At 25.2% G+C, this 25,297-nt stretch overlaps 2 protein-coding genes across 4 annotated transcripts in view; one reads left to right on the forward strand and one right to left on the reverse strand.

Annotated features, from left to right (window-relative positions):
• LOC122511616 (keratin-associated protein 19-2-like) overlaps positions 1-25,297 on the reverse strand; it is a 117,829-nt gene that overhangs the window by 43,152 nt on the left and 49,380 nt on the right. The gene's annotated exons all lie outside the window — the stretch shown is intronic.
• LOC122511614 (RYamide receptor) overlaps positions 1-25,297 on the forward strand; it is a 55,893-nt gene that overhangs the window by 5,040 nt on the left and 25,556 nt on the right. For both annotated transcript variants that reach the window (XM_043626983.1, XM_043626985.1), the window contains exons 2-3: positions 18,752-18,872; positions 21,843-22,045. In XM_043626983.1, coding sequence (XP_043482918.1) covers positions 18,767-18,872; positions 21,843-22,045 — 309 coding nt within the window. In that variant the 5' untranslated portion in view covers positions 18,752-18,766. The remainder of the gene's footprint in view (positions 1-18,751; positions 18,873-21,842; positions 22,046-25,297) is intronic.

A 25,297-nucleotide genomic window follows, 5' to 3' on the forward strand; every position in this document is an offset into this window, starting at 1 on the left:
GTCAGTTTAGAATCATTTCCTCCGAATACTTCAAGTTAGACACTTTAAAAATACAAATAAGTCAAAATTAGAGAACTATAGACATTGTGAGGTAAATCATCACTAAAATTGATGCTTGAGAACTGTACTTGGGAACTGTCAAAACCGAACTCCTTATGTTTGTTATGTTTTAGGTGAAATTGCATAAATTGGGTTAACTTTTACTTCAAACTAATTATGATGAAACTTGTGTTACATTTGAAATATTCATTAAAAATTACTTTTCACTTCACAAAATTACAAAAAAAAAACAGTTTTCAAGGTAAAAAGATAACAAACATAACCTATAAAATTTTGCCCCTCAGATCCCATTATTTAGTCAATTTACTTTGAATTTTTTTTATCTTTGAATTAATTAATTTCAATGACAACTTTTAAAGATCTAACGTGTGAAAAAAAAATTATCTTTTTAAAAAATCAAAAATATCAACGAGAATACCAACTGGAAATACCAGGAGAAAACTAATTTTTGATTAGACTTCGTCCAATTTCTTCACCTTAAAATTTTTAAATATCCGAATTTTAATTATTTTCTAAAAGAATATTTTGATCCACGAGAAACTTTTATATTTAAGAAAAAAAGGGACAAGAGAGAAATTTAATATTCTAAAAGAGATGCATTATTTTATCAGCATTCTCCTGAGAATTAAATGCATTTAGCCATAAAAAGCGCATTGGTAAATTAAACTTAAGTCGAAACCCAATAAGAAAGGTGATAATTGAAACGAAGCTACTTTTCGTCGAGGGAAACTAGATTAGAATTTCCTTTAACGCTATTTTCACGAAAATTGTAAACGAAACAAAGAAGTACATTAAAGGGGAATGCAAATTTTCACAAAACAATGCAAACCTACTCCAGTTACTTTAACGATTTAGAACTCGAGTATATACACATCACACATGGTTTTGTGTAACTAACACTTGAGTAAATTCATCAGTTTATTGAATCAAGCAAAGTTACGTCTTAAGGTGAAATTTATTGACTCGCAACTATCAAGAAATTACACAAGTTTCTATTAAATTAAAATCCAAATTTCAATCCATCAAATAATTTTGTTCTAACACACATACACACACGGTATTTAAATACTCAACATTTTTATCACAAATTTTTTTATCTATAAATAGAAAAAATGATCCAAATATTTTTACAATTAACAAAAGTTAAAAACTCAAAAGCTCGCTCAAAAGTATATTTATATTTGAATTACTCTCAAGTGAGCAATTAATAATTTAAACTCTAATTAAATGAAATTTCGAATTTTTATCCCATCAAACAGTTAAAAAATATTTTTACAAAGAATAAAAAATTAATTTAATTTTTAAAACATTGATTACGTGGAAAATATTTCGCCAAACTGTTTAATTAATAAAAACAAATTCCTTTCTCATGTGGTGAAAATGTAATAAAGTTTGTAATGGAAAAAAACTTTTAAAATAATAAATCGAAAAAAGAAAGTTTTATTATAAAAAATTGTTTATTAATTTTCTACAAAATAAAAGTTTTTTACATTACATTTAATAATTATTTTTTGAATGTAATGGTGACAAAAAGGTTAAAACTTCAACATTGAAATATGAAAATTTATTATTTCGATTAATATACACAACGTATATAAATATATTTAGAATATTTATTCGTGCGTATCATTAGTTTTTTCAACATTTTTGTATAGTTAAATTCTTCCACTCTAAGAAGCAGAATTAAATTAAATTTCAATTGAATTTCCAATTGCTGAGCACATCATCTTCATCGATCACGATTTTAAATAAACATCACGAACAAGTATTTCTCTGGGTTAAGATAATAATTCATTTCTGCTATTTGTATTTTGATTATATTTTTTTTTTGGTTCTTTGTGAATAGACAGCTTTGAAGTTCTTCAAAATTATAAAATTTTTTAAAATGATTTAAATAAATTTTCGTGTTTAAACATTCAGAGAAAAGATATATATTTGACTCAGAACCAACTAGACTTTTTATTTATTTAAAAAAAATTTTATTTGTCTCAAAAAATTTTATATTGTTTAAATAAAATTTTATTTCGCTCAAATATATGTTTTATTTATGTCGAATAAAATTTTTATTTAATTGATTCAATATTAGTCAAGTTTAACTAATTTTTAAGACATTTTTTTTTTTTACTGAAAATCAGTTACTTTTATCTGATTCTGAAGCAAAAAGTCACTATGATTGTTAGTTGAAACTGTATAATTTTTAACTGAGTCAAATTTAGAGAGTAGAAATATGTATGAGATCCTGATCAAATGTCTTGTTTTTTTTTCGAGAACAATGAATTTTTAATGAAAAATTTCTTTTAAAAAGAAAAAAATTTATCTTCAGAGAGATGTTTATCATTCACAAGAAAGATTTTTGAAGAAAAAGAAAATAATTTCTTTGAATGACGTCAGGCATTCAAGCTCCACAGAGAAAAAGAACATGCATAATTATCATAAAGAAGAATACAAACTTTAATTAAACGAATTTCTTCGGATACCTTCAATTTAAAATTATTTTATTCATTTGCTTTGAAGTGCTAACCACGTTCATTTATTTTCATACTTTTCTCTGTTTTTGATTTTCAAAAAAAAACAAAAAAACAAAAAAAAGCAAAAGGGAAATTTTAAATCAAATTTTTTTGTTTGATCTATTTTTTCACTTATAATTTTAATTACATAAAAATAATAAATAAAAATAATAAAATTTGATAGTAAAAAGTAATTCAAGTTGTAATATTTTTATTAATAAAGTAAATTCATTTTTAGGTTCTGTCAAAATATCTAAAATTTTTGGTAATAAATTGAAATAGTCCAATTTGACAATTTTCTAAGTTATTTGTTTATCGAGAATATTAGTTATTTTCTACTAATTATTAGTTTGTTTTTCAAAATAACAATTAGAAATTTGGTACTAATAATCAATTCTTTTCGTCAAATAGTTATCATAACTAATTATTAGTATAAAGTAACTAATTATTAGCAGAAAATAACTAATTGTTAATAGAAAATAAACTAATTATTAGTATTAAGTAACTAATTATTAGCAGAAAGTAACTAATTATTAGTAGAAAGTAAATAATTATTAGTAAAAAGTAACTAATTATTGGTAAAAAGTAATTAATTATTACTGTCTTGTAATTAATTATTACTAAAAAGTGATTATTTATTAGTGGAAAATAACTAATTATTAGTAGAAAATTACTAATAATTAATTTTTTTCAACTGATAAATTAGATATTTTTTAATTGCTGCAGCAAAAAGTTATCCAAGAGTTTACTAACAATGAGTTATTTTCAATTAATTTAGAATTAGAGAGTAAAATCATAAGTGTGATACGGATGGAAGTTTTTTATTGTCTCAGAAAAGAATAAAAGTTAGTTAAACGGTATTTAAGGAGACATTCTATGGAAGATTTGTTATCACTTTCATAAGATAGTAAATGTAAATTACATTCTGTAGACAGTCATTGTTTTCGTTTTATTCTAAAACTATAAACGAAAATAGACAGCCGTTTTCGCTAAACTTACTTCACAGAAATAAATCAAATGCCATTATAGATGTCAGACGATATTTAGAGCAACACTTTTCTTCTTCAAAAATTTAAAGTGGTGTAAATTTTTCTTCAACTTAAATGACTCTCTTTCTGTCTCTCGCTTTTCAACCAGTTTTATAAATGAATGTGAAAATGAATTTTCATTTAATAAGTATTACATTTCCAATGATCTTTCATTGTTTCACAAGTTGTAAAAAAAAATGTTTAAAAGCTTTTATTTTTTATTTCAGGATCAAATTGGTTATTTTCAGTTTGGATTAGTTTACATAAAAAGATAAAATCCCCTTTTTTCCAGAATGTAACCAAATGGAAACGAAAATAAAAAATTGAGAGAAAAGAAGAAGTTAAATTTACAATGAAACTGTGTAGCCTATGTAAAACCTTAATAAAAACTAGAGGCGATGTTGTATGTCCAAAATGGCTATTAGGTAGAAAGTGAAATACTGTTTCAAAACTAAAAATAATGTGAAACTCGAGAATAATTTTTCCAAAAGTTTTCTGAATATTTATATTTATTAAGCAAAATAATAAACCTGCTTTTTTTATCCGTTTCTTTAAAAAAATAGAATAAATTTAAAAAATAAATATGAAAGGGCTTCTCACGTCAATATAAATAAATAAAAAATAAATATAAATAAATAAGAAATAAAAAATAAATAAGTATAAATAAGAAATAAATAAATAAATAAAAAAATAAAAATAAAAAATGATAGGTAAATAAAAAAAAATTAATAAATAAGGAATAAAAACTACTGAATATAAAAATAAATGTAGAGAAATAAATAAAAATAATAATAAATATAAAAATAAATAAAAAAACAAAAGAATAATAAAAAATAAATAAAAAAAAATAAAAAATATTAACCCCGAGAAAATTGAACCTAACAGAAAAATGACTATCGATCGACAAAAAAATTAAGTCAGATTAAAATTAACTTACAGAAAAAAAATGATTGGCAATTAAGTGAATAATTTTTCCCAACCAAACTAATTCTTGTATAATTACAACAGAATTACATATTAATTGATACAATTTTTGCAAAAATAATTAAAAACGTAATTCCAATTATTTTCACAAATTAAACTGAATGACGGTCACTTTAAAAGAACTTATGCAAAATTTATAATTTTTCGACTTTGCAAAAAAAAAGGACTAAGGAAAAAAAGTTTTCCATAAAAAAAAGGATATTAACAATATCAAAAAAATGTTCATAAACAATTGAGATAAATAATTATTTAAGTAAATTCAAAAATTTTTGAGCCAAACGAACGTTTAATTTACTATCATTCTTTGGTTGAATTAACGTTTTAGATAAGATATTTTCTAGTTTCTGCGTGTGCGATAATTTTGCTACTTATTAACCGTTCTGTGTAATAATGACTTTACGCTAAAGAAAAAACTTAAATACCATTTTTTTTCTATATACTTTTAAGTAAGCAAATAAATTGGAAACGATTATTTGAAATAAATAATGGTAATCTTTGTATCGATTTTCAAAAAAATTATTTAGTATTAATAATAAATACTAATAATAAATATTAACAATAAATATGAATATAAATATTAATAAATATTAATACCAATTTTATTAATTGCTTTACATTAAATTTATTATTTAATTCATAATGTAATATCATTTTTAAATGTTAAATATAATTATTAAAAATATTAAATTTTAATATTTTGTAAATTATTTATTTTATTATTTATTAAATATTCATGAATTAGTTAATGAGTAAATTAATATTTATGAACATTTATTCAGTAACTAATTAATTAATATTAATAACAAATTTCGTGTTTTTTATGCTCAATATAATTTTTATGTTCGGAAAAAAAGTTTTTTCGTTATAAAAGAAAATCAAATACAATTAATAAACAATAACTGTGAGAACTAAAAACTTTTTTTAAATTACCTACAAACTTTTTATGATGAAGAAAAAAATGCAATTATCCAAGTCATTTATTTTCTTAAAGGTAAATTAAAAAAAAAGTTTTCACAAAATTTCCTGACTTATTACATTCTCATTTTTCATTAATCTTATTCTGGAATGTATTAAAAACATAAAATTTTTTTTCTAGATTTTTTTTTACTTAAGGTTATTAATTAATTATTAATTAATCTTTAATTTATCTTTAATTAATCAATTACTTAAACTTTTCTCTAGAAATACGTAGAAATGCCAGACATTTTGAAAATATAAAATTCGAAGTTATTTTATATAAATAGTAATAATTATTACTTGTAATTTTTTCCGCATATATTTTTTAATGAAAATTACTCCAATAAAAAAAAATTGGTATAAAATAAATAAGTTTACATTCTTCGTAAAAAAAATAAAAAAAAATGAATCAATTTGATTAAAACATATTTCTATTTGAATTTTCCTTTCATTTTAAAACGAAATGAATATTTATGAATTCTTTGAAATAAAAATTTACCGGTCTGCAACCGCACTGAATTGTAATATATATTCAATAGACGAACAATTATTCGATACTGAAATAATTTTCTATATAGAGAATATTCCCTAATAAAAATGAATGTTACGTCACAATTAATTTCTCTATTTTCATATTGATTTCAGGAAAACAACGCTTATCTCGATTAGGTAACCTTAAAAGCCTGTCTATTTCAGTTTAGATATTTATGATGAATAAATATTCTTTGACGTTTACTCATTCACCCCAAATTTTAACTATCATTCGAATAAATCACCCCATCTGCCACCCCCAATATTTGGCAATCAAGTTCCAAACAAATGTTATTTAATCACTCAATCAAGAAACGATGAAAAATATATCAATTTTTAGGAGAAACAAATATTTAAAGACTGAAAGAAATGCTATAAAAATTTTAAAGAAAATTTCAAAAGTTTTTCTAAATTTTTTAATAAATTAAGAAAAAAAAAAGAAAATTATAAAAATGTGTACTATTTATTAAAAACCTGCATTAAAACAAAAATTAAACTTCATTACATTTTTAATTATTTTAAAAGTCATTTGAGAACTATTTTTGTTTTATTCCAAATGTCGCGTTTATATTCAAATAAATAAATTACTTTGGAGAAAATTAATTGTACGAATTTATAATATGTCACATATGTAATTTAAAAACAAAAAAATATAATTCAAAACAAAAAAACTGCATTATTTTAAGAACGTAAGCTAGCAATTTGTAATAAGATAATAAACGACTGTATTGGTGAATTCAGTTCTGAATCTGAATATAAGTGTTCATTTTTCATTACTTTTAACAAGAGTAATAATAAGTTTTGCAAGATTCATAAATTAGAGACGTAAATGTAAAAATGTTCCACGGCATTCTTTTTTCTTTAAAAAGAGAAAAATAAGCGGCAGCTTGCATCTATATCATATTTCAATGTAACTTGTTTTCTTAAAAAAAGAAAGAGAGAAAACTACGATCTTCATTAAAAGGGAAATAAATCTCAAAGAACCTAATTCTAAACACTCCATCACCTAAATATTCAATACAACCACAATTGCAATTTAAGTGCAGAAAATAAATTCGTAAAATATATTCTGAAAAAATAAATATAAAAAATGATTTCAGAAAACAAATTCGAAAAATGTGCTATTTGAACAAATGTATTATTTGATTACTCTACATCAGAACCTCTTCATGGATAATATAAAGTTTGAGGATACGGTAAAAATCGTATCATAAAAACAATTTAAAGGGAGAGCGAACAAATGTTGCTTTAAAATTTTATTTGAATCAAGGATACTGAGAGGGGAATCGTGGTTAGAATATCAAAAGCCTACGTATATAAGATGGTTCACATTATACTCATCTATTGCACTAACGTTAACAAGCCGAGTTTCAAGGCAGATTATATCATATTCACTAACGCCACCCACATTAGTTAATACGAAATGAACACTCAAACCGCTTTCTATTAGTCCTACTAATTAACATGAGGGAAGGATTTCATAATTAATAATAAACCGTACATAAAAATAAAAAATTATATGATCCTGCTATATCAATTATTACATGACTGTACTTTTTTAAAAAAAAGAAAAATATGCCATAAGTTCTCATTCCCAATTACAATTCTTTTAACAATTTTCAAAGCTTTCATCAAAAATAAAAGCAGGGATGTGGATGAACAACATACAAAAGGATAAACATTTTTTCTGAAACTTTAAGAAGTAGGACGTTCACCCGTACGCTATCAGACAATTGAAATTTGTTTAAAATGAAAATAAAAATTTATTTCTTCAAAAAATAAAAATTCTAATCATTTGAAAATCACCTGAGTTCAAGTAGGGACTGAGCCCTACGCAATCCTGAAGAATAGAGAATTTTATTTCAGTTTTTAAGTAGTAGCACCACCACCCGAATGCTATCAGACAATTGAAATTTTTTTAAAATGAAAATAAATATTTATTTCTTCCAAAAATAAAAATTCTAATCACCTGAAAATCACCTGAGTTCTAGCAGGGACTGAGCCCTACGCAATCCCGAAGAATAGAGAATTTTATTTCAATTTTTAAGTAGTAGCACCACCACCCGAATGCTATCAGACAATTGAAATTTGTTAAAAAATATATAAAAAATTTATTTCTATCAAAAATAAATTTTCTAATCATCTGAAAATCACCTGAGTTCTAGCAGGGACTGAGCCCTACGCAATCCTGAAGAATAGAGAATTTTATTTCAGTTTTTAAGTAGTAGCACCACCACCCGAATGCTATCAGACAATTGAAATTTTTTTAAAATGAAAATAAATATTTATTTCTTCCAAAAATAAAAATTCTAATCACCTGAAAATCACCTGAGTTCTAGTAGGGACTGAACCCTACGCAATCCTGAAGAATAGAGAATTTTATTTCAATTTTTAAGTAGTAGCACCACCACCCGAATGCTATCAGACAATTGAAATTTTTTTAAAATGAAAATAAATATTTATTTCTTTCAAAAATAAAAATTCTAATCATCTGAAAATCACCTGAGTTCTAGTAGGGACTGAGCCCTACGCAATCCTGAAGAATAGAGAATTTTATTTCAATTTTTAAGTAGTAGCACCACCACCCGAATGCTATCAGACAATTAAAATTTGTTAAAAAATATATAAAAAATTTATTTCTTCCAAAAATAAAATTTCTAATCATCTGAAAATCACCTGAGTTCAAGTAGGGACTGAGCCCTACGCAATCCTGAAGAATAGAGAATTTTATTTCAGTTTTTAAGTAGTAGCACCACCACCCGAATGCTATCAGACAATTGAAATTTTTTTAAAATGAAAATAAAAATTTATTTCTTTCAAAAATAAAAATTCTAATCACCTGAAAATCACCTGAGTTCTAGTAGGGACTAAGCCCTTCGCAATCCTGAAGAATAGAGAATTTTATTTCAGTTTTTAAGTAGTAGCACCACCACCCGACTGCTATCAGACAATTGAAATTTTTTTAAAATGAAAATAAAAATTTATTTCTTCCAAAAATAAAAATTCTAATCACCTGAAAATCACCTGAGTTCTAGTAGGGACTGAACCCTACGCAATCCTGAAGAATAGAGAATTTTATTTCAATTTTTAAGTAGTAGCACCACCACCCGAATGCTCTCAGACAATTGAAATTTTTTTAAAATTAAAATAAATATTTATTTCTTCCAAAAATAAAAATTCTAATCACCTGAAAATCACCTGAGTTCTAGCACGGACTGAGCCCTACGCAATCCTGAAGAATAGAGAATTTTATTTCAATTTTTAAGTAGTAGCACCACCACCCGAATGCTATCAGACAATTGAAATTTGTTTAAAATGAAAATAAAAATTTATTTCTTCCCAAAATAAAAATTCTAATCACCTGAAAATCACCTGAGTTCTAGTAGGGACTGAGCCCTACGCAATCCTGAAGAATAGAGAATTTTATTTCAATTTTTAAGTAGTAGCACCACCACCCGAATGCTATCAGACAATTGAAATTTTTTTAAAATTAAAATAAATATTTATTTCTTCCAAAAATAAAAATTCTAATCACCTGAAAATCACCTGAGTTCTAGCACGGACTGAGCCCTACGCAATCCTGAAGAATAGAGAATTTTATTTCAATTTTTAAGTAGTAGCACCACCACCCGAATGCTATCAGACAATTGAAATTTGTTTAAAAATATATAAGAAATTTATTTCTTCCAAAAATAAAATTTCTAATCATCTGAAAATCACCTGAGTTCTAGTAGGGACTGAGCCCTACGCAATCCTGAAGAATAGAGAATTTTATTTTAATTTTTAAGTAGTAGCACCACCACCCGAATGCTATCAGACAATTGAAATTTGTTTAAAATGAAAATAAAAATTTATTTCTTCCAAAAATAAAAATTCTAATCACCTGAAAATCACCTGAGTTCTAGTAGGGACTGAGCCCTACGCAATCCTGAAGAATAGAGAATTTTATTTCAATTTTTAAGTAGTAGCACCACCACCCGAATGCTATCAGACAATTGAAATTTGTTTAAAATGAAAATAAAAATTTATTTCTTCCAAAAATAAAAATTCTAATCACCTGAAAATCACCCGAGTTCTAGTAGGGACTGAGCCCTACGCAATCCTTAAGAATAGAGAATTTTATTTCAATTTTTAAGTAGTAGCACCACCACCCGAATGCTATCAGACAATTGAAATTTGTTTAAAATGAAAATAAAAATTTATTTCTTCCAAAAATAAAATTTCTAATCATCTGAAAATCACCTGAGTTCTAGTAGGGACTGAGCCCCACGCAATCCTGAAGAATAGAAAATTTTATTTCAATTTTTAAGTAGTAGCACCACCACCCGAATGCTATCAGACAATTGAAATTTTTTTAAAATGAAAATAAATATTTATTTCTTCCAAAAATAAAAATTCTAATCACCTGAAAATCACCTGAGTTCTAGCACGGACTGAGCCCTACGCAATCCTGAAGAATAGAGAATTTTATTTCAATTTTTAAGTAGTAGCACCACCACCCGAATGCTATCAGACAATTGAAATTTGTTTAAAAATATATAAGAAATTTATTTCTTCCAAAAATAAAATTTCTAATCATCTGAAAATCACCTGAGTTCTAGTAGGGACTGAGCCCTACGCAATCCTCAAGAATAGAGAATTTTATTTCAATTTTTAAGTAGTAGCACCACCACCCGAATGCTATCAGACAATTGAAATTTGTTTAAAAATATATAAAAAATTTATTTCTTCCAAAAATAAAATTTCTAATCACCTGAAAATCACCTGAGTTCTAGCAGGGACTGAACTCTACGCAATCCTGAAGAATAGAGAATTTTATTTCAATTTTTAAGTAGTAGCACCACCACCCGAATGCTATCAGGCAATTGAAATTTGTTAAAAAATATATAAAAAATTTATTTCTTTCAAAAATAAAAATTCTAATCATCTGAAAATCACCTGAGTTCTAGTAGGGACTGAGCCCTACGCAATCCTGAAGAATAGAGAATTTTATTTCAATTTTTAAGTAGTAGCACCACCACCCGAATGCTATCAGACAATTGAAATTTGTTTAAAATGAAAATAAAAATTTATTTCTTCTAAAAATAAAAATTCTAATCACCTGAAAATCACCTGAGTTCTAGTAGGGACTGAGCCCTACGCAATCCTGAAGAATAGAGAATTTTATTTCAATTTTTAAGTAGTAGCACCACCACCCGAATGCTATCAGACAATTGAAATTTGTTTAAAATGAAAATAAAAATTTATTTCTTCCAAAAATAAAATTTCTAATCATCTGAAAATCACCTGAGTTCTAGTAGGGACTGAGCCCCACGCAATCCTCAAGAATAGAGAATTTTATTTCAATTTTTAAGTAGTAGCACCACCACCCGAATGCTATCAGACAATTGAAATTTGTTAAAAATTATATAAAAAATTTATTTCTTCCAAAAATAAAATTTCTAATCACCTGAAAATTACCTGAGTTCTAGCAGTAACTGAGCCCTACGCAATCCTGAAGAATAGAAAATTTTATTTCAATTTTTAAGTAGTAGCACCACCACCCGAATGCTATCAGACAATTGAAATTTTTTTAAAATGAAAATAAATATTTATTTCTTCCAAAAATAAAAATTCTAATCACCTGAAAATCACCTGAGTTCTAGCACGGACTGAGCCCTACGCAATCCTGAAGAATAGAGAATTTTATTTCAATTTTTAAGTAGTAGCACCACCACATGAATGCTATCAGACAATTGAAATTTGTTTAAAAATATATAAGAAATTTATTTCTTTCAAAAATAAAAATTCTAATCATCTGAAAATCACCTGAGTTCTAGCAGGGACTGAACTCTACGCAATCCTGAAGAATAGAAAATTTTATTTCAATTTTTAAGTAGTAGCACCACCACCCGAATGCTATCAGGCAATTGAAATTTGTTTAAAAATATATAAAAAATTTATTTCTTCCAAAAATAAAATTTCTAATCATCTGAAAATCACCTGAGTTCTAGTAGGGACTGAGCCCTACGCAATCCTGAAGAATAGAGAATTTTATTTCAATTTTTAAGTAGTAGCACCACCACCCGAATGCTATCAGGCAATTGAAATTTGTTAAAAAATATATAAAAAATTTATTTCTTTCAAAAATAAAAATTCTAATCATCTGAAAATCACCTGAGTTCTAGTAGGGACTGAACTCTACGCAATCCTGAAGAATAGAGAATTTTATTTCAATTTTTAAGTAGTAGCACCACCACCCGAATGCTATCAGACAATTGAAATTTGTTAAAAATTATATAAAAAATTTATTTCTTCCAAAAATAAAATTTCTAATCACCTGAAAATTACCTGAGTTCTAGCAGTAACTGAGCCCTACGCAATCCTGAAGAATAGAAAATTTTATTTCAATTTTTAAGTAGTAGCACCACCACCCGAATGCTATCAGACAATTGAAATTTGTTAAAAATTATATAAAAAATTTATTTCTTCTAAAAATAAAATTTCTAATCATCTGAAAATCACCTGAGTTCTAGTAGGGACTGAGCCCTACGCTATCCTCAAGAATAGAGAATTTTATTTCAATTTTTAAGTAGTAGCACCACCACCCGAATGCTATCAGACAATTGAAATTTGTTTAAAATGAAAATAAAAATTTATTTCTTCCCAAAATAAAAATTCTAATCACCTGAAAATCACCTGAGTTCTAGTAGGGACTGAGCCCTACGCAATCCTGAAGAATAGAGAATTTTATTTCAATTTTTAAGTAGTAGCACCACCACCCGAATGCTATCAGACAATTGAAATTTGTTAAAAATTATATAAAAAATTTATTTCTTTCAAAAATAAAATTTCTAATCATCTGAAAATCACCTGAGTTCTAGTAAGGACTGAGCCCTACGCAATCCTCAAGAATAGAGAATTTTATTTCAATTTTTAAGTAGTAGCACCACCACCCGAATGCTATCAGACAATTGAAATTTGTTTAAAATGAAAATAAAAATTTATTTCTTCCCAAAATAAAAATTCTAATCACCTGAAAATCACCTGAGTTCTAGTAGGGACTGAGCCCTACGCAATCCTGAAGAATAGAGAATTTTATTTCAATTTTTAAGTAGTAGCACCACCACCCGAATGCTATCAGACAATTGAAATTTGTTTAAAAATATATAAAAAATTTATTTCTTCCAAAAATAAAATTTCTAATCATCTGAAAATCACCTGAGTTCTAGTAGGGACTGAACTCTACGCAATCCTGAAGAATAGAGAATTTTATTTCAATTTTTAAGTAGTAGCACCACCACACGAATGCTATCAGGCAATTGAAATTTGTTAAAAAATATATAAAAAATTTATTTCTTCCAAAAATAAAAATTCTAATCACCTGAAAATCACCCGAGTTCTAGTAGGGACTGAGCCCTACGCAATCCTGAAGAATAGAGAATTTTATTTCAATTTTTAAGTAGTAGCACCACCACCCGAATGCTATCAGACAATTGAAATTTGTTTAAAAATATATAAGAAATTTATTTCTTCCAAAAATAAAATTTCTAATCATCTGAAAATCACCTGAGTTCTAGCAGTAACTGAGCCCTACGCAATCCTGAAGAATAGAAAATTTTATTTCAATTTTTAAGTAGTAGCACCACCACCCGAATGCTATCAGACAATTGAAATTTGTTTAAAATGAAAATAAAAATTTATTTCTTCCCAAAATAAAAATTCTAATCACCTGAAAATCACCTGAGTTCTAGTAGGGACTGAACTCTACGCAATCCTGAAGAATAGAGAATTTTATTTCAATTTTTAAGTAGTAGCACCACCACACGAATGCTATCAGGCAATTGAAATTTGTTAAAAAATATATAAAAAATTTATTTCTTTCAAAAATAAAAATTCTAATCATCTGAAAATCACCTGAGTTCTAGTAGGGACTGAACTCTACGCAATCCTGAAGAATAGAGAATTTTATTTCAATTTTTAAGTAGTAGCACCACCACCCGAATGCTATCAGACAATTGAAATTTGTTTAAAATGAAAATAAAAATTTATTTCTTCCAAAAATAAAAATTCTAATCACCTGAAAATCACCTGAGTTCTAGTAGGGACTGAGCCCTACGCAATCCTTAAGAATAGAGAATTTTATTTCAATTTTTAAGTAGTAGCACCACCACCCGAATGCTATCAGACAATTGAAATTTGTTTAAAAAAAAATAAAAATTTATTTCTTTCAAAAATAAAAATTCTAATCATCTGAAAATCACCTGAGTTCTAGTAGGGACTGAACTCTACGCAATCCTGAAGAATAGAAAATTTTATTTCAATTTTTAAGTAGTAGCACCACCACCCGAATGCTATCAGACAATTGAAATTTGTTTAAAATGAAAATAAAAATTTATTTCTTCCAAAAATTAAAATTCTAATCACCTGAAAATCACCTGAGTTCTAGTAGGGACTGAGCCCTACGCAATCCTGAAGAATAGAGAATTTTATTTCAATTTTTAAGTAGTAGAACCACCACCCGAATGCTATCAGACAATTGAAATTTGTTAAAAAATATATAAAAAATTTATTTCTTTCAAAAATAAAAATTCTAATCATCTGAAAATCACCTGAGTTCTAGTAGGGACTGAGCCCTACGCAATCCTGAAGAATAGAGAATTTTATTTCAATTTTTAAGTAGTAGCACCACCACCCGAATGCTATCAGACAATTGAAATTTGTTTAAAAATATATAAGAAATTTATTTCTTCCAAAAATAAAATTTCTAATCATCTGAAAATCACCTGAGTTCTAGCAGTAACTGAGCCCTACGCAATCCTGAAGAATAGAAAATTTTATTTCAATTTTTAAGTAGTAGCACCACCACCCGAATGCTATCAGACAATTGAAATTTTTTTAAAATGAAAATAAATATTTATTTCTTCCAAAAATAAAAATTCTAATCACCTGAAAATCACCTGAGTTCTAGCTCGGACTGAGCCCTACGCAATCCTGAAGAATAGAGAATTTTATTTCAATTTTTAAGTAGTAGCACCACCACCCGAATGCTATCAGACAATTGAAATTTGTTTAAAAATATATAAGAAATTTATTTCTTCCAAAAATAAAATTTCTAATCATCTGAAAATCACCTGAGTTCTAGTAGGGACTGAGCCCTACGCAATCCTCAAGAATAGAGAATTTTATTTCAATTTTTAAGTAGTAGCACCACCACCCGAATGCTATCAGACAATTGAAATTTGTTTAAAATGAAAATAAAAATTTATTTCTTCCAAAAATAAAAATTCTAATCACCTGAAAATCACCTGAGTTCTAGTAGGGACTGAGCCCTACGCAATCCTTAAGAATAGAGAATTTTATTTTAATTTTTAAGTAGTAGCACCACCACCCGAATGCTATCAGACAATTGAAATTTGTTTAAAATGAAAATAAAAATTTATTTCTTCCAAAAATAAAATTTCTAATCATCTGAAAATCACCTGAGTTCTAGTAGGGACTGAGCCCCACGCAATCCTCAAGAATAGAGAATTTTATTTCAATTTTTAAGTAGTAGCACCACCACCCGAATGCTATCAGACAATTGAAATTTGTTTAAAAATATATAAGAAATTTATTTCTTCCAAAAATAAAAATTCTAATCACCTGAAAATCACCTGAGTTCTAGTAGGGACTGAGCCCTACGCAATCCTGAAGAATAGAGAATTTTATTTCAATTTTTAAGTAGTAGCACCACCACCCGAATGCTATCAGGCAATTGAAATTTGTTAAAAAATATATAAAAAATTTATTTCTTTCAAAAATAAAAATTCTAATCATCTGAAAATCACCTGAGTTCTAGTAGGGACTGAACTCTACGCAATCCTGAAGAATAGAGAATTTTATTTCAATTTTTAAGTAGTAGCACCACCACCCGAATGCTATCAGACAATTGAAATTTTTTTTAAATGAAAATAAAAATTTATTTCTTCCAAAAATAAAAATTCTAATCACCTGAAAGTCACCCGAGTTCTAGTAGGGACTGAGCCCTACGCAATCCTGAAGAATAGAGAATTTTATTTCAATTTTTAAGTAGTAGCACCACCACCCGAATGCTATCAGACAATTGAAATTTTGTAAAAACGAAAATGAAAATTTATTTTCTCTAATTCGAATAATTTTTTATCAGTTAAAAATCACACGTGTTGTATCCAAGATGTTACTGAACAACATTCTGGTGGATAGAAAATTTTATTGTAACTTTAAGTAGTAGCAGTTGCACCCGTATTCAATCAGTCAATCAGAGTTTGTGGAAGAAGGTTGTTTAAATTTATTTTTTCTTATGTCTGATAATTCTATGGGGCTGATAATCATTTAAATTGCTATAATGTTGTAAAATTTTAATTGAATCAAACAACTGTTTTGTTAATTATACGGCATTACATTTATTTAGTTAAATCATTCAAAACTTTTTTGTTGCAACGGAAATCTGCTTGCTTTACACTAATTATTTTGTGACTGTTGTAAAATTCAACACTGTAAAAAATATGTCTTTTTTATCCTGATTTCGACTAAAACAACTTGTATTAGTCTTGTAATATTACTGACTAAATTTCTCATTTTGAAATAGATTTTTGTCTAATTTTTATTTTAAGCTCAAAAATGAGTTGAATTCAAGAAAAAAGCACGTTTAAGCCATAAGTATACTTTAAGACTTTGTTTTTACAGTGTATAGAATTTCTTCTTTTTGACTGAGTTTGAACGTTCAAAACTTTATACAGAGATGAATAAAATACATTCACCCAAAATGAATACAAAAACTAATATAAATTGAATCTATTTAAAATAGAAAGAAAACTTCTTTTCACAAAGTGCACTTAGAAAACAGCAAAAAAGCCAGAATCTTTTATTGCCCAGCTGTAATTCAACATTTTGAAAAAAAAAATATCGCGTGTATGCTTCAGATAGCGGAAAATACTGTGGGAAAATATTTCTTCATGGATAAATGCACCTGTAAAAGATGCGGATCTGACAAATACTTAAGAGGGTATTTTCTCATTTTCACACATATTCGGTTCGAGAATCAAATAAATAGCGAGACTCTATATATAGTACATACATAGCATATATACATAGTCTATATCGACAATATCTGTACATATAGATATAGAGTAGTATTAGAAGAAAAGTGTGTATATATATCATACAATACAAAAATGATTTTTTCCTTCATAAAAGAAAGTGATGCTCGATCGAGACGAGTGCTCAAGAAAGCACAACAAAGCTGAAGAAGGTTATATGAAAGAGAAACCTTTTTTTTTTCTTTCGTTTTTTTTTGGAAAAAAGATCACTAGTATCATTCTAATCATTGAAGGGCAAACTTGGATCTTGGGGGTGCTTGAACACAGCATCGAAAGCGTTTAAAAGAGTCGTGAGAAAGCGAAATTCCTTCAAAGATTCCAATTTCACCCTCATTGCAAAAGTTCACACTGAATGCCCAAGACTGTAGACAATAATCTTCCGAAGCTTTATAAAGCAATTCGATGAAGGCCTCTCTCAATATTCACGTCTGACACTTTTGTTTTACTTTTTACCATTCACATCATAATGAGAAAGTACTTCTTCTTTTAAAAAAGAAAATTCATATTTTCCCCTAACAAATCATACAACTATTTTCAATTTAAAAACAATCGATATTCAATATTTATAGTCACTATTCGATTCCTTTTCTTATATAATGAACAATCAAAATGTCCGACCGGATTAATAACCATCATTATTCTTATTCTTATTGTATTTATTATTCTTTTATGAACGAGTTAACAAATATATAATGCCCTAATAATAATAATTATAATTTTATATTTACTATTTTCACCTCGATGCAATTTTACTTCGGAATATCATATAAAATATAATTATAAATAATTTATTAAGTAACGTAATAATTAATTTTGAAATTGTCCTAATTAATTAATTAAAGATAAATTTAATTTTTATCGACATTTTTAAGTGAAGGGTAAAATTTGGAAGATTTTTGTACTATTAACAACAAAGCAGTGTATGTGAGTAAAGTGAAATTTTCAAAACTATTCCTCATACACTGTTTACCAGATACCATGAAGATAACATAATTCAATAGTCCAAGAAACTAACACGAAATTCAATTCGAATGGAATGTTCTTGAACATAAATTCATTTTATCCTATATGTTATATTATGTTAAACTAGAAGCCGATTGGATTTAAATCAAACTTACAAACTAGTATACAAGGATTTTATACCCAATAAATAAATACAGTGAAAAATAAATAATAAAACTAAATAAATAAATAAGAGCTTACTATAAATAACAGATTTATAAAAAAATTTTATTTTCGAGGAATGGAAGCAAAAAAGAATAGTATGCGAAGGTCTTCCAAACGAATGAATGAGAGGGTCAATATTTATTTTCTGAACCAAAAAAAAAACATGAACGTAAAACACGAAAAATAATTCAACTGTTTTTTGACTTGTTTCTCTTTTTAATTCCCCAACATCAAATATTGGTTTATGAAGAACTTGTTCGATTGAATGTTTATTTATACTAATATTATTATTTGTATTTCTATTTTTAACATTGTCAATAAATTACTGTTATCGTTAAAATAATAATGAACAGAAAAATAGGAGATATTCTTCTCGATATTTATTAAACTCGATATTTCTCTTTCGTAATTGTTTCAGATATTTGGTTTCATTATGAATGATTCGTGGTCACCAGAAGAAGGAGGTCCTGATATATGGTGGCCACCTGTGTACAACACTACTCACTGGTTAATTAATAATGATTCTTATGATGATCAAGGTAAATTTTCAAAATTATTTTTGTAATATGTATAATAATTTTTGTAAACGAATTTTTTTATAGCATTAATATTTATATTTTTGTGATTTATGTCAATATTTGTATCAGTATTTTCATGGGCTCTATTCACTTCATTCCGTTTGTGAGAGAATTTTCACGCCGTCTAGGCGGCAATTTAATGAACTCTACTGGCGCGAAATTCAAAAAAGGAAAAATTTAATTAATAATTAATTTACGGACCAATTGCTGACAAAAATATAACCAGAGAACATTTTACTTAAAACTATAAATTAAAATTTTTCATAATTATAAAACATGAAGATATCGATCACTCCGAGTCTTCGACTCGAAGTTATCAATTTCTTCATGTTTTATAATAATAATTTAAAAATGGCCCAGTGATAAAATCATTATTTTATATTATAAGAATATTGTACTTCAAATTTATTTTCATCATTTTAATTAAATTATTATTTTCCAGAATTTTAAACTAAAATTCTTCTTTAAGTCAATTATTTTTAATAATTTTCAAAAAAGTTTTTTGACTATTTTCAAATTCATTTGTTTACAATATTCAATTTTACGAAATTCAAATTATTCGTAAATTGTTCAATTAAATATATATATTAAATAATATTTTAATATATTTTTATTAGAAAATTCTACTAGAATTCAATTATTTAAATACAAAAATAAATAACTTATTGAATAATTGAAGGTTTCTTAAAATTGAATTTTCATAAAGAATTTTTTATCAACAAATTTTTAAATAATTGAATTCTTTTGACGAATTTTAATAAAAATTTTAAGAATAATTACATTTTTCGAGAAATTTGATTAAAATTGTATTAAAAATAATTGAAATTCTGCGATGAGTTTTATTATTTATGAAAATAATTGAATTCCTAAAAAGAATTTTAGTATGTTTCAACAATATTTAATTTTTACGAAGAATGTTATTACTCTTGAAAATAATTAAATTTATGCATTTCATTTATAATTTGTAACTTTTCCAAAATAAAATTTTTTTTTGTGTTTTTAAATAAAGTTCTTCTATAAATGCATTAATTTTAATAATTTTTGAAAAAGTTCTTTGAGAATTTTCAAATTCATTAATTCCGCAGAATTGTTTGTTAAAAATATGAAAAATTTTCAGATTTTCAAAGATTTTAATTTGAAACCTTTTCAAAATTCAATTATTTCTAAAAATTTCAAGCACGAATGATTAACTAATATTTAATTATTATCTAAAATTTATTTGAATATGTACAATTTTTGAAAATAATTAAATGTTTGCGTAGAATTTTATCAACATTTTTTTTAAATAATTTAATTCTTTTGCAAATTTTTTATTGAAATAGTAGATACTGAAAATCATTGAATTGAGGAAATTTTTTGAAAATAATTAAAACTTTGCCAAGAATTTAAAAAAAATTTTGAAAATAATTGAAATTTTGCCAAGAATTTAAAAATTTTTTTGAAAATAATTGTAATTTTGCCAAGAATTATTTTAAAATTTTCGAAAATAATTTAATTTCGGAGAAGTATTTTATTTTTTCTAAAAATAATTAAAATTTTGAGGAGAATTTTAAAAAAATTTTTGAAAATAATTGAATTTTGAAGAAGAATTTTATTATTTCTAAGAATAATTGAAATTTTGCCAGGAATTTTTAAAAATTCTTGAACTAAGAAAAAACTAAAAAATTCTCTGCTAAGAATTTTTTTACTTTTAAAAATAATTGAATTTCTGCAATTATTTGTAATTTTTCTAAAATTCTCGAAATTATATATCGTTTACAATTTACGAAATTCTCGTTCTTTTTCTATTAAATTACGGACTTTACGGACCTTTTTCTCAAAAAAAACTGACTTTGACGGACATGAAGCAAATTTACGGACCTTTACGGAATTTACGAACCTAATTCGAGCCCTGGAAAAACAAAAAAAACAATTTTTAATCTAAGAAGAAAATTAAAAATCCTTTTCACAAAATTTGTGTAATACTTTTCCTTTTACTCCCCTACACCCACACTTCAAAGTATATGCAAAAATAAAATATATAAACATGTGGAAAATATAGAAATGTAAAGAGAAACATAAAGAGAAATCTACAGAAAGAAAGTACCCATACTTTTGAAATTTTTAAAGTAAAAATTGGTAAAGGATTATTTATAGAAAAAAGAAGAAGAAAAAAATGTCCTCTTGTATAGGATTATATTGCGTGTGAAATAGAATATAAAAGAAGTACAAGAAAAATCAATTATACTTCTTTTGATAAAGGAGGGGGGCAATGCGTACACAATCTAGTGAAATGTATTCTTTACAGAAAATTCTGTTTCCACTGAGCTAAGCTTAAGCCTTTGGGTTGGTCGTATAAGCCCGACCGTATCACCTACTTCTTGAGGTCGAGATGATATAAAAGGGTATTTTCTAAAACGAATCCCTTTCTAAATCGGATCGTCCGTTCAAGAGATCTTGTTTTTATGTTGTGTAAAATTCCCGCGCATCCTTTTTCTGACCTTTCTACATCGGTTGTTTGCTTTAAAATACGCATCAAATATAAACTGTCCAGTTTTTTTTTCTTTTTCTATCGTATCAAAAGGGGACAATGATACTATCTCACAAAATATAAAAATTCTTTTCGTCTTCTTTCGCCTTCTCTTACATTCCAAACAGAAAAATTATTCCAAACAAAAAAATTGTTTCAAACAAAAAAACTATTCCTAACAAAAAAATTATTCCAAACAAAAAAATATACGAATAATATTTACAAAATTTTAAAATTGGAGATATTTAGATAATTTTTGTCGTGAGTGAAAAGAGTAGCAGATACTAAATACTGGAAGAGTCCTGCTTTGAAAATATTCTGATTATAAATTTTTTAACAGCTGTTTTATAAAATTGAAGAGAGAATAAAAAAGCAGCAAAGTTAAATTTTTTTTTTAACTTTATTTTCCCTTTTCCTTACAGATATCCTTTACGATGTTCCTGCAGGAATAATTGTACTCTTGAGTATATGTTACGGAACTATTTCCGTCTTAGCCGTTGTCGGCAACGCTCTTGTGATGTGGATCATTGCAACTTCAAAGCGTATGCAAAGTGTCACAAACTGCTTCATTGCCAATCTAGCATTTGCTGACATTGTCATAGGACTGTTTGCAATTCCCTTTCAAGTAAGTTATACAATAAAATTAATCTTCTTATTCTTTACTGTAAATTCATACGAGTACAACGCAAGAAATATTATTATTATATTCTATAAAATAGGGATGATGCTTCAAGATTTTCAAGAGACATACTTACACCGCACAAAACTTTTGAATCTTTTCATTTAAGAAATAAAAATTCAGAAATAAAATAGATAAAAATATTAAAGGGCCTTTTACTACTGGGGAAACGTGTAGTGCAGCTTTTACTATTCACAAAGTAAATTAAATAAAATAATAAATAAAATTATGAATAAAAATTATAATAAAATTATAAATAAAATTTATAATAAAATTATAAATAAAAATTATAACAAAATTATAAATAAAATTATAATAAATAATAAATAAAATTATAATAAAATCTAAATTGTCAAGGAACTTTTGCGCTTTTTTGACAACTTTCACTATTTTTTGAGTAGAAGTTGTTACGTTCGAAATTAGTGAAAATTGACAGAAATACACAGAGAACAGACTTCGCAATCGATAATTAATTTTAAAAAAGTAGCTTTCAACCTAAAAAAAGTAGTAAAAAAAACTCGATTTAGACACTTCACAAAACTGACAAGAATTCCATTCTATATTTTATTTTCCTGACTTTTTCACAATTTTCGTTAAAAATTTGTACTTCTTTCTTATTCTGCTAATAAATTGAATTCCTGTAACCAATTTTTACTATTCATGAAAAATTTAATTTAAATAATTAAAATCCTGAGAAACTTTTATTATTCATGAAAAAAATTAAATTCTTACGAAGATTATTACAAAAAATTTTTTCAACAATTAAATTCTGTTTGGAAATTTTATGAAAATCGTAGATATTGAAAATCATTGAATTGCGAAAAGTTTTTTAATTAATTAAATTTTAAAAAGAATTGTATTAAAATTGTTAACAATATGTAATTGAATATCTGTCTGGTATTTTATTACATTTTTTTGAAAATAATTAAATTCCTAAAAAGCATTTTATTATTTATGAAAATAATTGAATTCTTGCTAACAATTTCTTAGAATTTTTTTAAATAATTGAATTTCCAAAAAAAAAATATATTACTTTTAAAAATAATTGACTTCTTTTGATGAATATTGTTATTTATAAAAATAATTGAATTTTGCAAAGAATTTTATTAAAATGCCTCAAAATAATTGATTTTTCAGGAAGAATTTTGTTATTTATCTTTAATAATTGAATTCTTTCAAAGAATTAATTATGAAAATAATTGAATTCTTAAAAATCTAAAAGAATAATTGAATTATCTCAAAAAAAATTAATTAAAATTTGTATTTTAAATAATTGAAAAACTCTAATATTTTTGTAAACAATTGAATTTTTCAAAAGAATTTTAAAAAACATTTTTTTAAAAAATTGATTTTTCCAGGAATTGAAATTAAATTTTTAAGAATAATAACATTTTTTGAGCAATTCCTGTAAAATTGTTTTAAAATTAATTATATCCCTGCAACGAATTTTATTAAAATGACTCAAAATAATTGAATTTTCGGGAATAATTTTGTTATTTATCGACATAATTGAATTCTTTCGAAGAATTCCATATCTATGTAAATAATTGAATTTTAAAGAAGAATTTTATTAAAATCTTAAAGAATAATTGAATTATCTCAAAAAAATTTTATTAAAATATTTGAAAATAGTTGAATTCCTGTGAAAAATTTTAATACTTTTGTAAATAATTGAATTCTTCCAAAGAATTTAAATAAAAACATTTTAATTGAACACATAAATTGAAAACATAAATAATTGATTTTTTCGAGGAATTGAAATTAAATTTTTAAGAATAATTACATTTTTTGAGCAATTTCTGTAAAATTGTATTAAAAATAATTGAAATCCTGCGATGAATTTTATTATTTATAAAAATAATTGAATTATTGCGAAAAATTTTGTTCAAATTTTTAAAAAGAATTGAATTTCTGTAAAAAATTTTTATTGTTTTTGAAAATAATTGAATTTTTGTAAACAATTTTATTAAAACACTTTAAAATAATTGAATTCTTGGGAAAAATTCTAATATTTTTGTAAATAATTGATTTTTTCAAGGAATTGAAATTAAATTTTTAATAATAATAATTACATTTTTTGAGCAATTTCTGTAAAATTGTATTAAAAAGTATTGAAATCCTGCGATGAGTTTTAATATTTATAAAAATAATTGAATAGTTGCAAAGAATGTTATTATTTATAAAAATAATTGAATTTCTGTGAAAAATTTTGTTATTTTTGAAAATAATTGAATTCAGTATAGGAATTTTATTTTATTTTAAATAATTGAATTCTTATTAAAAACTTTATTTGTGAAAATAATTGAATTTTTTGATTTATTAATTCAAAATAGTATTAAAAATAATTGAAATTCTTCGATGAGTTTTATTATTTATCTAAATAATTGAATTTTTTAAAAAAATCGAATTTCCATGAAAAATGTTATTATTAGTGAAAGTAATTGAAATATTGCAAAGAATTGTATAAAAAATTAAAAATTTTGTTAAATAATTGATTTTTTTTTGAAATTTTTTTGAAAATGTTATTCAAAATTAATTGAATTTCCGTGGAAATTTTATTATTTATGAAAATAATTGAATTTTGGATGAATTTTATCAATTTTTCTTTAAATAATTGATTTTTTTTGCGAAATTTTATAAAAATACTAAATATTGAAAATAATTGAATTTCAAATATTTTTTGAAAATAATTGAATCGTTTTAAAGAATTTAATTATAATTTTTGAGAATAGTTTTTTTATTTCTACTATTAGCGAATATAAAGTAGTGGAGATTCAAAAAAAAACAGAAATAGTAGATTTTAGTGACTGAAATCTAAAAAAGTACCCAAAAATAGTAGCATTACGTAAAAAAAGTAGTAAATAGTAGGTTTTAGTAGATGAGTGCGAAGCCTGCACTGTTCCTGACAGTTTAGGTTTTGGTTTGTAAATAGTAAAAGTCAACTTTTACGTTACTTATTTTTTTTCTCTTTAAAAGTTAACTAATAGTTTAAAATTAATCCTCTTTATAGCTAAAAATCCTTCAAAATTCTTTAAAATTCTTTTCCACAAATTCTATTCCTCCCTAATGTCAAAGAATCTAAAATCGTAAACGACAATTTGCAAATCTAAGTTGAAACACACGTATAGTGGTGAATTCTTTTTTCTGAAACATAAAATTAGAAGAAGACAGGAATAAGAGACGTTTCACTAATTAGAG

Source organism: Leptopilina heterotoma, unplaced genomic scaffold (assembly GCF_015476425.1).
Source record: "Leptopilina heterotoma isolate Lh14 unplaced genomic scaffold, ASM1547642v1 Lhet_88, whole genome shotgun sequence".
Lineage (NCBI taxonomy): Eukaryota > Metazoa > Arthropoda > Insecta > Hymenoptera > Figitidae > Leptopilina > Leptopilina heterotoma.